Source organism: Anopheles moucheti, chromosome 2 (genome assembly GCF_943734755.1).
Source record: "Anopheles moucheti chromosome 2, idAnoMoucSN_F20_07, whole genome shotgun sequence".
In the NCBI taxonomy this organism is placed as follows: Eukaryota; Metazoa; Arthropoda; class Insecta; order Diptera; family Culicidae; genus Anopheles; species Anopheles moucheti.
Genome location: NC_069140.1, coordinates 69,795,444 through 69,808,001, shown reverse-complemented (window position 1 = coordinate 69,808,001; position 12,558 = coordinate 69,795,444). Strand labels below are relative to the sequence as shown.

The window sequence follows — 12,558 nt, the reverse complement described above, 5'->3', positions numbered from 1 at the left end:
TATTTACGTAGGGCAGCTTAGGACGTATTTGAGATACAAAACTAGTTTTCTCCACGTTTGAATTGTCACCTTTATGTGCGTTTTTTTATTTTTGTTATTAGCCTTAAGTTATTGAGGCAGTGGTTGCCAGTCGACATATTTTTTATAAATAAAGAAACAAATAAATAAATGGGTAATTAATTACTTAAGAAAAACTACTATAACTATTGACTTTACTCATTGAAGTATTGAACTATTGAATCACTTAAAAAAAGTTTCAACAGCCACGCACGGCTAAACTGATTTGAAATCTCGTTTGTATTTCGCTACGACAGAATCGAAAAATGACTATGACTATCGTATGATAAGCCTTAACTAAATAAACTAAATTAAGTTGGGCTTACTTACTACCTTATAAGAATAAACTATCTTGCTAGCTTTACGCATACAGTACAAAAAATTTGACTTCATAACTTATTTAACTGTTGATTTACCTTGACTTCATGTTAGGTACATGGTCGACATTTGAACTCGGTCTGTAAGCGACGTTCTGTAGTTGGCTGTAAAGAACATGGCATTTAATCAGCACGTGTGCAATAGTGCCAATTATGAGGATAAGATGGATTGACAACATTCCAAAGAAATTTGATAATAGAATTTCTTTTCTGTAAAAGATTGACAGGATATAAGTGCATATAATCGAAAAAACCAAAGAAAGGGAAACAAGGAGAAAGGCCTTATAAAAGTTGTATAGTTGTATGTCAAAACCACAAATAATAAATATAATAATGCACATTGCAATGGCACCATATATGGAGAAACATCAATGAAAATAAGCTTAGTTTTAGCGAAACAAATATTCTGTATAAGTTGGTTAATGAAAGTCTGTACACTCAGGAATTAAAATTTAAATATAAAATGGTACAGCATCCTAACTGCGAAAATTGCAAATGTGTGGAAAGTATTGAACACAAACTAAAGGATTGTAAAATTAGAAACAAAACTTGGAACTATTTTTGCCAAATCATTAAAGATCACGAAATTAAAATGCCTACATTTAACCAGCTAATGAAACCGGAGCTAAAAACTTATGAGTACAAAAAAACGAATTACAATATTGTCAATTTTTAGCAAATATGTCCAGTGTGTTTTCAATAATGGATTAAATCAGAACGTTTCAAAAAATGAACTTAAACAGCTAATAGGATAACAACGGCAGGGTGCATGAATAGGAAATTCATAATGTAAGCTTATGTATAAGAATAAGTTAATAAATTTTGAAGTATTGTTTTATAAAAAAACTCGAACTCGTTTTAGCGTTATATTCAAATCAATCTGTCAATCAATCAATTTGTTAAGCAACATAAATACACAAATAAATAATAAGATTTATGCATACCCTGGAGAAAAACAAAGAGGCAACAAGAAACATTGCTATCATGCGACATGTGTTATTAAATTATGGACTTCTTATACTTACACCAAATCTTAAGAGATAAGACCGCATTATTAAATAATAAATATATTTATTAATTAAATATAACATGTATTATAAATATAAATTGAATGATAAATATCGATTTGTATATTTTGCATTTGTTTTACCTGTAAAAAGAATCTTAATTCTCAATAAATAATGTATTTTGATTAATATCGTAGAGTACAAGAAAAAAAACCGCTTCTTTTAAAAATTTACCCAGCCTCCTTCGTCTAACTCGTAGGTTAAAACTATGTCTAACTACATTCTAATATAGCAGGGAGCTGTAATATAAGTATTGACTATTTATATGCTGACAATATCTCTTTTATCAACTTTGCTTTCATGAATAATTTTTCTCACCTTAAGCCGATGGTGTCATCATCGAGTTGGATGTCCATACTGATGTAATCGCCTTCATTCGTCGTTTCCGATCCGTCGAAGCGAAACGATGTGGACAACGTACCGAACCACCCATCAACACGCAGGCTACCGTTTGCCTCATCTCGGTAATTGAAACATATCCCCAGGAGCTTTTAACGAGTCACTCTCACATATGCGTCACGTAGCCGCCTAATCTTCCGCCCGGGGTTCCTTTTTCAATTTGGCCTGCCTGCTCCAACTCTTTGCCGAGCAGCGTTCGAGATCCTTGAGACAATTTCTTCCGCCTTCTTGCGCACCGCATCGGCACACTGCATACGGCCGGCATGACACTTTGCTTTTCAGTTCGACCCGGGCTGAAATTTCGACCACGTGGTATAGCAAAAGGGGCAATGTGTTCCACCCCGAGGGGTCTGGGCGCGGTATGGAAAACGGAAAAACGGAGAAACTTTCGCATCGGTGAATAGCGATGGAGAAAGTATAATTTAATTTATTTGGCCGTCGATGATACTTGTCTATGCCCGGGGTGCCTTCGGTTGTTGTCGTTGGCACCGGAGGCAGGTTCCGTTCGTCGATGTGGCCTGTTTGATGTAGGGACAGGAAAGCGACCGAAGTGAAGCCTACTACGTTGACGATATCATTCATGCGCCAACTTGAAGTATTTGCAGGGCCTTTAAGCAGTGTTTCGCCAGCGTCGGATGGAGGCTTTCCACGTTCCGCCTCATCGAGCGTAGCGTAGTGTGGTTTTTCCGTGCGGTCCAAAGGTCAAACGGTAGCCTATGGGGCTCGTGTCTTCGCCGGAGTGGTGTTTATGCAGCATCGAAGGAATTTTACATCCGACTTCAATTGCGGCAGACGCGAGCGGACGAAGAATAATGATGATGCCCACTTTTGATGAAAGTATCTGCTTGGGGAAATGCTGAGCAATGATTTTTCCTCCCATCGGCTTTTCTACCGATCGGGGAAAAAAAAATCGCTCTCTCCGATGCTTGGAAAATATTTATGGCCATGGTCGGGCGAAACATCTGAAGCAATGAAAATTTATAGAAAAATTAGCATTCCAAAGCATAGACAGCTATGATGCTTCAATATTTGGCAACACATACACACGAATAGGGCGGCCGAGGCACTCTAGTTTTCTTTCTGCATTAGCCGACAGTTCCTTGAAACGACCGCTAGCCATTCTTGCGAAGCACATCTTCCTTCTTTGATTACATCCGGCGGAAGCTCCGATGGACAAACATTATTCATCCGTTTGAAGTTTGATGGATATTTAAATATCATTAGAAGGTGATGCATGCAGGAAGCATTTGCTGCTTTTTCGGAAATAAGAGAGTGTGAAGTTAATGAAGATCTTCTAATGATGCCATAATGAAGCGTGTTATGTCTCACATGAGTGATTCATACATATATTTACAAGCATTGGTGATAGTAAACCTCCCAGTGGGGCTGATGTTTGGTGTTTGTAGATTTTTAAACCTAAAAAATATATATTGCAGTATGTGCTAAGGTTTTAAAGTTCTTAAAATACTAATACCTATTCTCCGGACAGCCCGGGTGAGATTTTTGCACTTTTTTGGGAAAAATCGTCTTTCATCCCAGCTTCTCCTCAAACTGGTCGATGTCTCCAATTACAGATCCTTCGTTACATATTGATATTTATCAAGAATTCAAAACATGTGACCTCGTTTTTCAGATAATCTTTGTTCTTGTTGCAGATGTACGATCTGAATGATTCAGATATCACTAAAAGGACAACAGCTTATGGAATTTACCGATGTCTTTTTGCAGGTTTGTAGCGCATGCTTGTTTTACGATTGATTGAAAGCCGGTCGGAATATACTTTTTTAGTGGATCAAGTGTACTTTTATGCAAATGTTTTTTAGATTTATATGGAAATAAAGAATAGTATTTTTAACTCATCGCAAGATTTGAGGTTTAGGCTCTTAGTACACATGTCACATTTTTTTGGAAAATGATTCAAACCTATCAACCATTCCTTGGACTGTTCTACTGCAAATATCTCGCTTAAAAATGCTAAAAGGAGCAAATCTAAATCTAAGACACAGGACGGCGTAATGAGTAAAAAGAAGGGCATAGCGTCGTACTTGAATCCCAAAGTACTGTCTACACAAACCGATCTGAACTTCCATACCATCCACAATTGGGCCGATTTTCGTCCCGCAACGAATAACCAAGATAATAATAATTAATTTGCAAACTACGGCCCCTTATGAATAACAAATGAGTGAAGCACGAGCGTAGTTTCGTCTTCCGGCTACGTCGTGTCCGTTGTTCTTGACGGCTTAAGCACCACAAGACGGGCTCAATTTCACCTCGCACTTCGATGGCCTGTTCCCACCGGCAGCGAAAGTTGGAAAGACGAAACGATAGAATAAAAACAATCCTCATTAATTTTGGATGCCTTTGGTCGTTGAAAGGCGAAACTAACCGTCCGAAGTGGAAATTCATCCTGAAGGTTTCGTTCGAGAGCTGTTCAGCGGTAGGGCTGTGCTTAAAAATTCAAGTGAAACGATTGAAGCATAAATCAAAAAGTCGCTAAAAAGTGGGAAGATTCTTTCCCCGCACACCGTTACCATCACACTCCTTCCGGAGGATAGGGTGCGTTCCGTTCAATTCCGCTAGGCGGATCGCCTCAAACACCGCAACCGCAAGTTCACGTTACGATGAGGTCTTGAAAAGGTGCTTCATCTGTGGTCGGTGGCTCGAATGGTTCTTTTGCCACCTTGACCACCTGCTTCGCAACATTTTTCTTTCCCTGCCACACCGCAATATCTCCTCGCTGGGAAAAGTTGTACGACATCGTTATGGCTTGCGGTAATTGGTAATGCCGAAAATGCCGGACATCGGATCAAGCGAAACTTACCCAACAGCAGATTCCGATTGAGCTGTTTTGCGAGCATTGAATTCGTTGCCCCGAATTTTCGTTTCTGATCGTTGCCCCGAACCGTTTGCCGCTGGTTTGGTGAAACGTAGGCAAAGCGCTAATTGGGAAAATATGCTAAAAAGCTTCACCCGCTTCCGATTTGCACTCGCACAGGTGGAACTTATCGTTTTGTTATTGGTGTATAAATTTCCCGATCTTTCACAGATAACTTCCGGTGGTTTGGAGGGAGCTATGGGCAGGGAATGTGATGACGTTGCACCCGGAGTTTTGTGGCGAGCGGTTCCTTTGCGGTTTTTGAATTAGACACCGGGCCAGCAAAATCCACGGTAACGGGCGCTCGTATTCGAATGACAGCCACGGCGACAGGGCGACGATGTGAAGCTGGGCCGTAATTAGGCAGAAATCCGGTAGAAACTAACGATATAATAAATAACCGGGCCGCACACCGGGACCGAATACCCAACGCACGTTTCCCCCGGGGTGGCACGGGGCAAATCTACCGTTTCACCCTTCGCCGCGTTTGGAAAATCATTTAAACAACTTCATTCCTTCTGGCTGTGGAATCGATGCCCGCGTTGTGTCAATTTCACTAAATGGCCCAACAGCACGTCACCTGAACGATGCTGGTGGGGAGCAACGGTACGGTGGAGCCTCATTAAGATTTATTTGCATTTTACACCCGTTTCCATGGGAAAATGTTATCTGTTTGTAAAATACGCTCGTGCCGTAGATGCCGCCGGTGCTTTGGTTTAAAATTAGATTATCTTCCTTCGATCGGTAACCTCGCAACTGTGGGTGACTAGGTATTTTGATTGTAATGCGGAAAATGTTGCGCATCTTTTTATATGGAACATTGTTTAAGCATCGAGTGCATGACTAAAATAATTAAAGTAAAATTTGATATGTTTTAATCGAAATGATGAACCTGCTCAAATTTTGCAAAAAAAATTCTTTAAAACTATGGAATAATGTTTCAAACATGTAACAAAACGAGCGTATCATTGCAGCTGACATACAGGCCAATAATTATTAATGTTATTGCAGTTTGTATGGTATGTTGACTAGTCACAATGATGAAGATTCATTCCTTAATTTTCAATATTTTTTTCAGCGAAAAAATTTCAAAGCCACAACAATGATTTTTTAGATTTTTCGTATCTCAGGTAGATTAAAAAAATGTATCCGTTACGGAAGATCATCGTTATCATCACAGCTTAAAGCACTAATGGTAGGAATAATATAAACATTATACTATGATTTACAAAGGAATTTCCCAAAAATATTCTTATAATATTTATATCTTCCTCATTTGTATCTAACCATTTGTAAGTCCATTGATATGATATCGTTGTCGGTTACTGCTCTTTACGATTCGCAAAAGAAAAACTACAATTGCAAAACCATGTTTTAAAATTGAAATGTTTCATGAATATGATCCATCGTTACTGCTAAATAATAATGCAGTAATAATGCTATAAGAGAAGAAGATTTTGACCAACGGTGGGGCGTTGTGTAAAAATGCCATCAACCATCGGCATGCCATCACTTGCAGCAGCTACAAAGATCCATTTCCCGCTTTTAAAGGTAAAAGAACAGGACATCCGTCCGTCGAGTAAGACATCTACCGTCGTTACACGCTGCACGGTGGGTAATGTAGGCGAACGTACCACCATTGCACGGTGACATAGTGTCTGGTAGGATTATCAAATCTTCAAAATGTAATCCTCCCATCGTAAGAATTTGTGTGGGATATGGAAGCGTGACGACTGACTTTACAACCGAGCATAATAATTTTATCGACACATATCATGTTTTTTTTTCGTTCAGGAGGTTTATTTCATTTGCGTGACGGTCCTTGCCATGGGGGGTAGCGGTGGCGTTTTCTTTTTTTACAATGTACATGTTCCACTGTGCGCTTATTTATTTATATTTCGGTGGTGTTATAATGCGGGCGCCCAAGTCATCAACTGCCGTGCAAAACAGCGTTCCTTTCCATAGAAATCTTGCCAAATCTCATTTATTTCTTGTATTGTTCCTGTTTTTTTTTGCATTCATCTTCTAACGCGTTGGTGTCCACGGTATCTGCACACTGAAGGCAACACGTCAAGGAACAGGCATGGCCGCGGTGAGATACACAGGGAAACATCCACCCATCCCATGCGCTACGCTCGTGCCTCGAGTGATGAACACTTTTCCGCTTCCAAAGCTGCAGCAAAGTGATAAAACAAAACAAAGGATAAAAAGTGCGCTGGCAGGATAACGCAAAGGATAACGTTTTATTGCAACCACCAAAGTGCATTATTTTGTACGCCTGCGAAGCGGTGGTTAAAAATTACACATTATTTCAATCGTAAAAGTTTGTGTCGCCAGGGTGCGCATTTTTAACTCGCGCCACTCGGCTGATGAGACCGACGCTTTTATTCTTGAGTGGTGCGGTTAGGAAACATGTACTAAATTGTGTCGCCAGCGTTGAATGTATAATTTTCGTTACGGGTAGAAACAGGGGCGCCGCTGGCTGGGAGTCGAAGAGCGATCTAATCTAGTTCCTGAAGGATCGTAAAATCGTGACAACAGCAAGAACAACAGCAGCCGAATCGTCAATGGTTGGCGTATTTTAGTGAGGAGAATGTTAATTTGTTTGGGATTTTGTACGTTTGTGGGTTGTATGCTAGAAACGGTTGTGCCACGTCAATTTTCATTTAACACAAACGGCGGATTAATGATTCTATCACAAAAATTGGTGATGATAAGAGGTTTTGTGAACATGAAAAAGTTTTATTTATTGTTTTATAAATCCCATAGCATGCATATACTTGTCTGGTATAGCAAAACCCATAAATTCATGTTTCAATTCCTATACAATTTTTATTTAAATTATTTTTATGCAAGGGAATTCCTACAAGGAAACATGTTTTTATAACCTAATAGACTTCTTAGGTTAAAGATATATTAGTACAAGATTAGTAAGTCTTGATAGTATTAGTACAATCGAAACTATAAATGTAGGGTAGGTTAAGGAAGGAATGATCTATAATAAATAAACATTAAATAACAAAGCAATCGATGAGCAGCTTCATTTTTACACATGTTTCAATACGAGAAAAGTAATCTTTAAAAAACTAAAGCCAATTTAGTGTATTAATATAATGATAGCATTCAAGATTCGCTGATCAAAACAAGCTATTATCAAAACAAGTTGCATTTGAGATACACTTGAATTCAACAGTTTGGTTGCTAATGTTTAGTTCACATAATGACAATCAAAATAAATACGTTATTGTTTAATTATGTTATAAAAGATGACTGCTGTTACCTATGTAGAACTAACAACTTCCAATTTAACTTCCCCTCACAATAACTAAAAATACATTTTAAAATATCATAATATTCCTAAAACTAAGAACTCTAGGAATAAGTTTACGATACAACAACTGCACGCATATATGATTGAAAGAAACGTAAGAAAAAATCATAACTCCACGCTAGCTTAAGTCACAAACACGATATGGTGTGATAGAAAGTTTCCTACCAATGAGTTTCCGACGAAAAGCATTCGAACTAGTCGTCAGTTTGAACCGCCAAGGATAAGTATTGCTGGAATCATTCGCACAGTGAGAGAGCAACCTGTTAAAGCACTTAAAATTAAGAGGTATTTTTTTTACGAATTTAGAAATCGGTCAATTATTTATTTTAATAACTTGTATATTAATGAATTGACTTAATAAATAATGATTTTATATTAAATTGCGTTATTGATTATTTGCAAATACTAAATATATTGATTCATTAATATATTTAATTTGTTTATTCATTTCTTCGTAGCTATTTATTTATATATTTTAATATTATCGAAATAGGGCAATTGCACAATTAACGTTTTGCGAAATGTGTTACCATGCTCTACTGCATAATACTGTTGCAATGGTGAATAGTGTACTTTTTTGGATTCTATTTTTGATCACATTGGTTGGAGTATACTCGAAGTAAAAACTATAGAATTAGATTCAAGAATGTAATATTTTGATTAAGAATTTTCTTGGTTAATGAAGTCAAATAAAAAATTTGGCTACTGCCATAAAGAGGTCTTGTTTTAAATATTCAAATATTCATTGTTTTTGATATCAAAATACAAAGCCGAAAAATGCCTTGAGGTTGCATCTACTATGAGTGAAATTCCTATACATTGATGTAAGTCATTTTTAAGTAATCACATACTTTATTGTTACTATTGCATTAACGATAATCATTTAAACAATTATTTTTACAAATCGAAACAATCCTGTCCTGCCTTTTCCCATAGTGAATCTCTGTAATAGTTATTGCGATACTTATAGCAAAACGAAATCGCTGTTTACATCGTCCTCTGATATTCATTTCTGATACGACCTGTATGTGCACCGAAGGGTGCACCGAACCCTGAGCTGAGAAAGGATCGTTTCGTGTGATATTTTCTTTTATCAGCACCACATCCCAGGCGTCCCGACTGAAGGCACTCCGCTTTTATCGACACCAGCTTTGAATGACGTTCCTCGTCCAGACCTTACCGTTTGAAGTAGGTCAGTCCGGCAGGTGGCGTAAGAATGGGAAAAGCAAGGCCCAGAGGAAATGATGGGAACGAGCACGAACGTCGTGTAAGACGCTTCACATGTGAAGAATTTTCACTTCCATTCACTTTCGTGCTACGACTGAATGGAAGCAACCGGCACATCGTCTGACGATGGGTCCCGAACAGCGCGTCGAAAGTACAAGCTTTTAATGAGGTTCTTCACCTTCTTCCATTTGAGAAAATGTACGGGCAATAAATAGAGAGATTGTTAAAACGTCTCATCCTACCACCGAAAAGGGATACACACGGGTACGAAAAGTCGATCGTCTTTGGCGGCGGTTATAGTTGGACATGAATAGAAGTTAATAACTATGTCTGGGAGGTGGTTTTAATAGCCCGCCCGTGGCAACGAACTTACCCGTCTAGCATACTTTTCTCTCATCCTTGTTTTGTGTGTTGCGTGAACGGATTTGTGTGTCATTGAAGTAGAACTTTCACAGAAAGTTAATTATCGTGTCAAACGTTTAGTTTGTAGTTTTATGTGAGAAGTATTACTTTTTTATCTGAACATTTTTGTAACACTTGAGCTGACATTTTATGTTTGCACATATAATATTCCAGAATGTTCAGTCCAGTTGTAACAGTTTCACGAAGGAACAACTTATTGATAATAATCAATAATTTTAACTAGTCAAGATGAGGTATTTTTTCCAATGATATAATATAAATGAAAATAATAAATAATAAAAAAGAACAGGGTGTTTTGCAATGTTATTATTAAATTCTAAAATATTGTACAAAGGTATCCCCTGTTGAGTTTATGATGGTTTTGAGTTTATTCAATCTCAAATGTATGAATCTACCTTATTTGTATGCTTTAATATACAAAAAAAATTAAAAATAGTTTTCTAACCTCATAATTCATATTTTATATGGTTAAAAGTTATGTTAACAGATACTTGTTCGATGTGATGAAACATGGCTTAACAATATGATGTGAGAAACATGCTTTATACTTTAGGCTGGAATACGAGCAATGTGTTTCCCATAAGAAACCTTAGTACGAACCGCGGAAACACCTTCTTTCTTCCCATGACGCACACAAAACAAAGAACACGCGGTTTAAAGTTGTCGTTGTGTGATTGTGTGACCTTCAACAGACGAACTTGGGGAGTGAAAGTTTCGCAAGCATAAGGCCCGGCGTATCTCTCGCTCGAAAGAATCTACTCCACCAGCTTTGCCGAAGATGCAAATAAGGGTAACTTTACCACGGTAACATCTGGTGTTACGTCGACTAACAACAGCATGCAAAAAAAAAAAAACAAAACAGACACAACAAAAGGTGGTAACCGATTGTGTGAGGAAAAATTATGCAAATTATTACCTACAATATTAGCTTTCGGTTCGCAAGACTCGGGAAAGGCCGATACGAAAGGTCCTTGGTGTAAAGGATTTACACACGATTCGCTGTCAGGAAAGGTCCTTGGAAGGTATTCCAGCTGAGGTGAGGTTTATTTTAATTTTTCCCTTCCACAACTGTTTTATCCGGAGGAAAGGTAACAACAATAGATGGCGTTTTTCATGCTTCATGTAGTTGTTTAACTTTTCTTCTCAAAGGTGAGTGATTTTTTGTGCTGTTGTCGTTGTTTTTTTTAGTCCGGAAAGATTTGTGGCTTGGGTGAAGCTTGATAAAGCTATTTACGGATGCAATGTTATGTTCCTTTGTTTATCAGTGTTATCCCTTCGACAAAATGCTAATATATGGAAAGCGTGGAATAACAAGCTGTATAAATTGCGCTCAAAAAAATTATTGTTCGGCACCGCCTCGATCGTAGCCGGGCGAAAAGAACATGTTTTAGCTAATTGAAAAAGAAACCAGTCGGATGATTGTTTTGTTTTTGTTTTCTCTAAACCTAAGCTTTATTTAGTTTCGATACACCAAAGATATAAAGTTAAGTTACATTGCTGACATTGTTCAATTAACCGCTAGCGCCTATAGTCAAACGTAAAGTAAGTGTAAAACGGGGAAAAGGTAGCTCTGGCATTCAAATACTGCACCAACGAAAAATAAATCCAAATTCAATCCACTGCCAGCTTGTCATAGCTCTATGCTCCTGGTACTGGGTTTTGGGGGTGTATTGTGGTATTTAGTGCTGTCATTGTTGGGATTATTTTCGTCACACTGCTGTTTAGCGACGGTTCATGGCTTCCTCCTCGCGTCTCAGTGCTTGAACCAGCACTATGCCCAGCACAGCATTGCACGTCTATTTTTCCGAACGAAATGTAATGCAAATAAAGAGTAAAGAATGTAAAAATGTAAACGGGCATTTGGTTAACAACGGTGACGGTGAGTCTTACATGCACGGCAGCCAGTATCATTGCCATGATGGCGGCCCAGATGGACTTATCCTCCAGGAACCAGGTCAGCTCATTGACACATCCGTTGAAAAATGCATTACCGGTAACAGTGTCGCGACACTCGAGCGGCAATGGTTGACGCATCACCATGTAATCGTTGGGTCCGTCCGCTCCACAGCACCCAATCTGTATCGAGAAAGTAGCGAGAGAACGTGTTACGAAGAAGCGAATCACATTTAGCTGTTCAGTATTTGCACAAGAAAAAAGAAATCAGCATAAATGTAGCCTTCCGTTTCTATTCCGCCAACGCGTCCGAATCATTACCGGGCTAGGTTTCATTAGTGTAATCGATAGGGAAACGGGCCGTTTCACTGCAGCAAAGTGCCATTTCTGATACGATGGTGAAATCGTGTAACAGTCTGGCAGGTGTTTAATAATGCAACTTAGAGTGAAAGGAAAGTGTAAAAGAAATCGGCAGTGAAGCGGAAAAAATCTGTATCTTATAGAGATTGACATCAAGGAAAAAGCGGCCACACCTCCTCATTCAAAGATGGCGATATCGAAGGGAGAGAAAGTGGGAAAATCGAAACACGACACTGTGAAATCGTCGAATGAATCATTAAAAGTTCTGCCATCCCCGAAGAAAGTGGTTAAATTAAGACGATGGAAATTATAGTTTGCTGTGCAAAGATCGATTCCTCATCTGAAATACCAAAGCACAGTTAGTTTTTAATTGGTTGCGCAACAAAATTCAAACAGGAGCTTTAGTTGATTGCTTTCCGTTCTCATAAAATCATCGACTTTAGCTGGAACTGTGAAATGAAATGACTGCTTTGTTTAATGACTTTTTTAATTTGTTGAATAATTGAACGTAATTTACTTCCATGTAAAATTGTATTCCATTTAAGT

The 12,558-nt window shown here is 38.3% G+C and overlaps 1 protein-coding gene across 1 annotated transcript in view; it reads right to left on the bottom strand.

Annotated features, from left to right (window-relative positions):
* Positions 1-11,213: 11,213 nt before the first annotated feature.
* Positions 11,214-12,558, bottom strand: part of LOC128297709 (tetraspanin-2A) — a 43,256-nt gene continuing 41,911 nt past the window's right edge. The window contains exons 4-5 of the mRNA XM_053033395.1: positions 11,650-11,835; positions 11,214-11,555 (exon numbers count right to left, since the gene is read on the bottom strand). Coding sequence (XP_052889355.1) covers positions 11,481-11,555; positions 11,650-11,835 — 261 coding nt within the window. The 3' untranslated portion in view covers positions 11,214-11,480. The remainder of the gene's footprint in view (positions 11,556-11,649; positions 11,836-12,558) is intronic.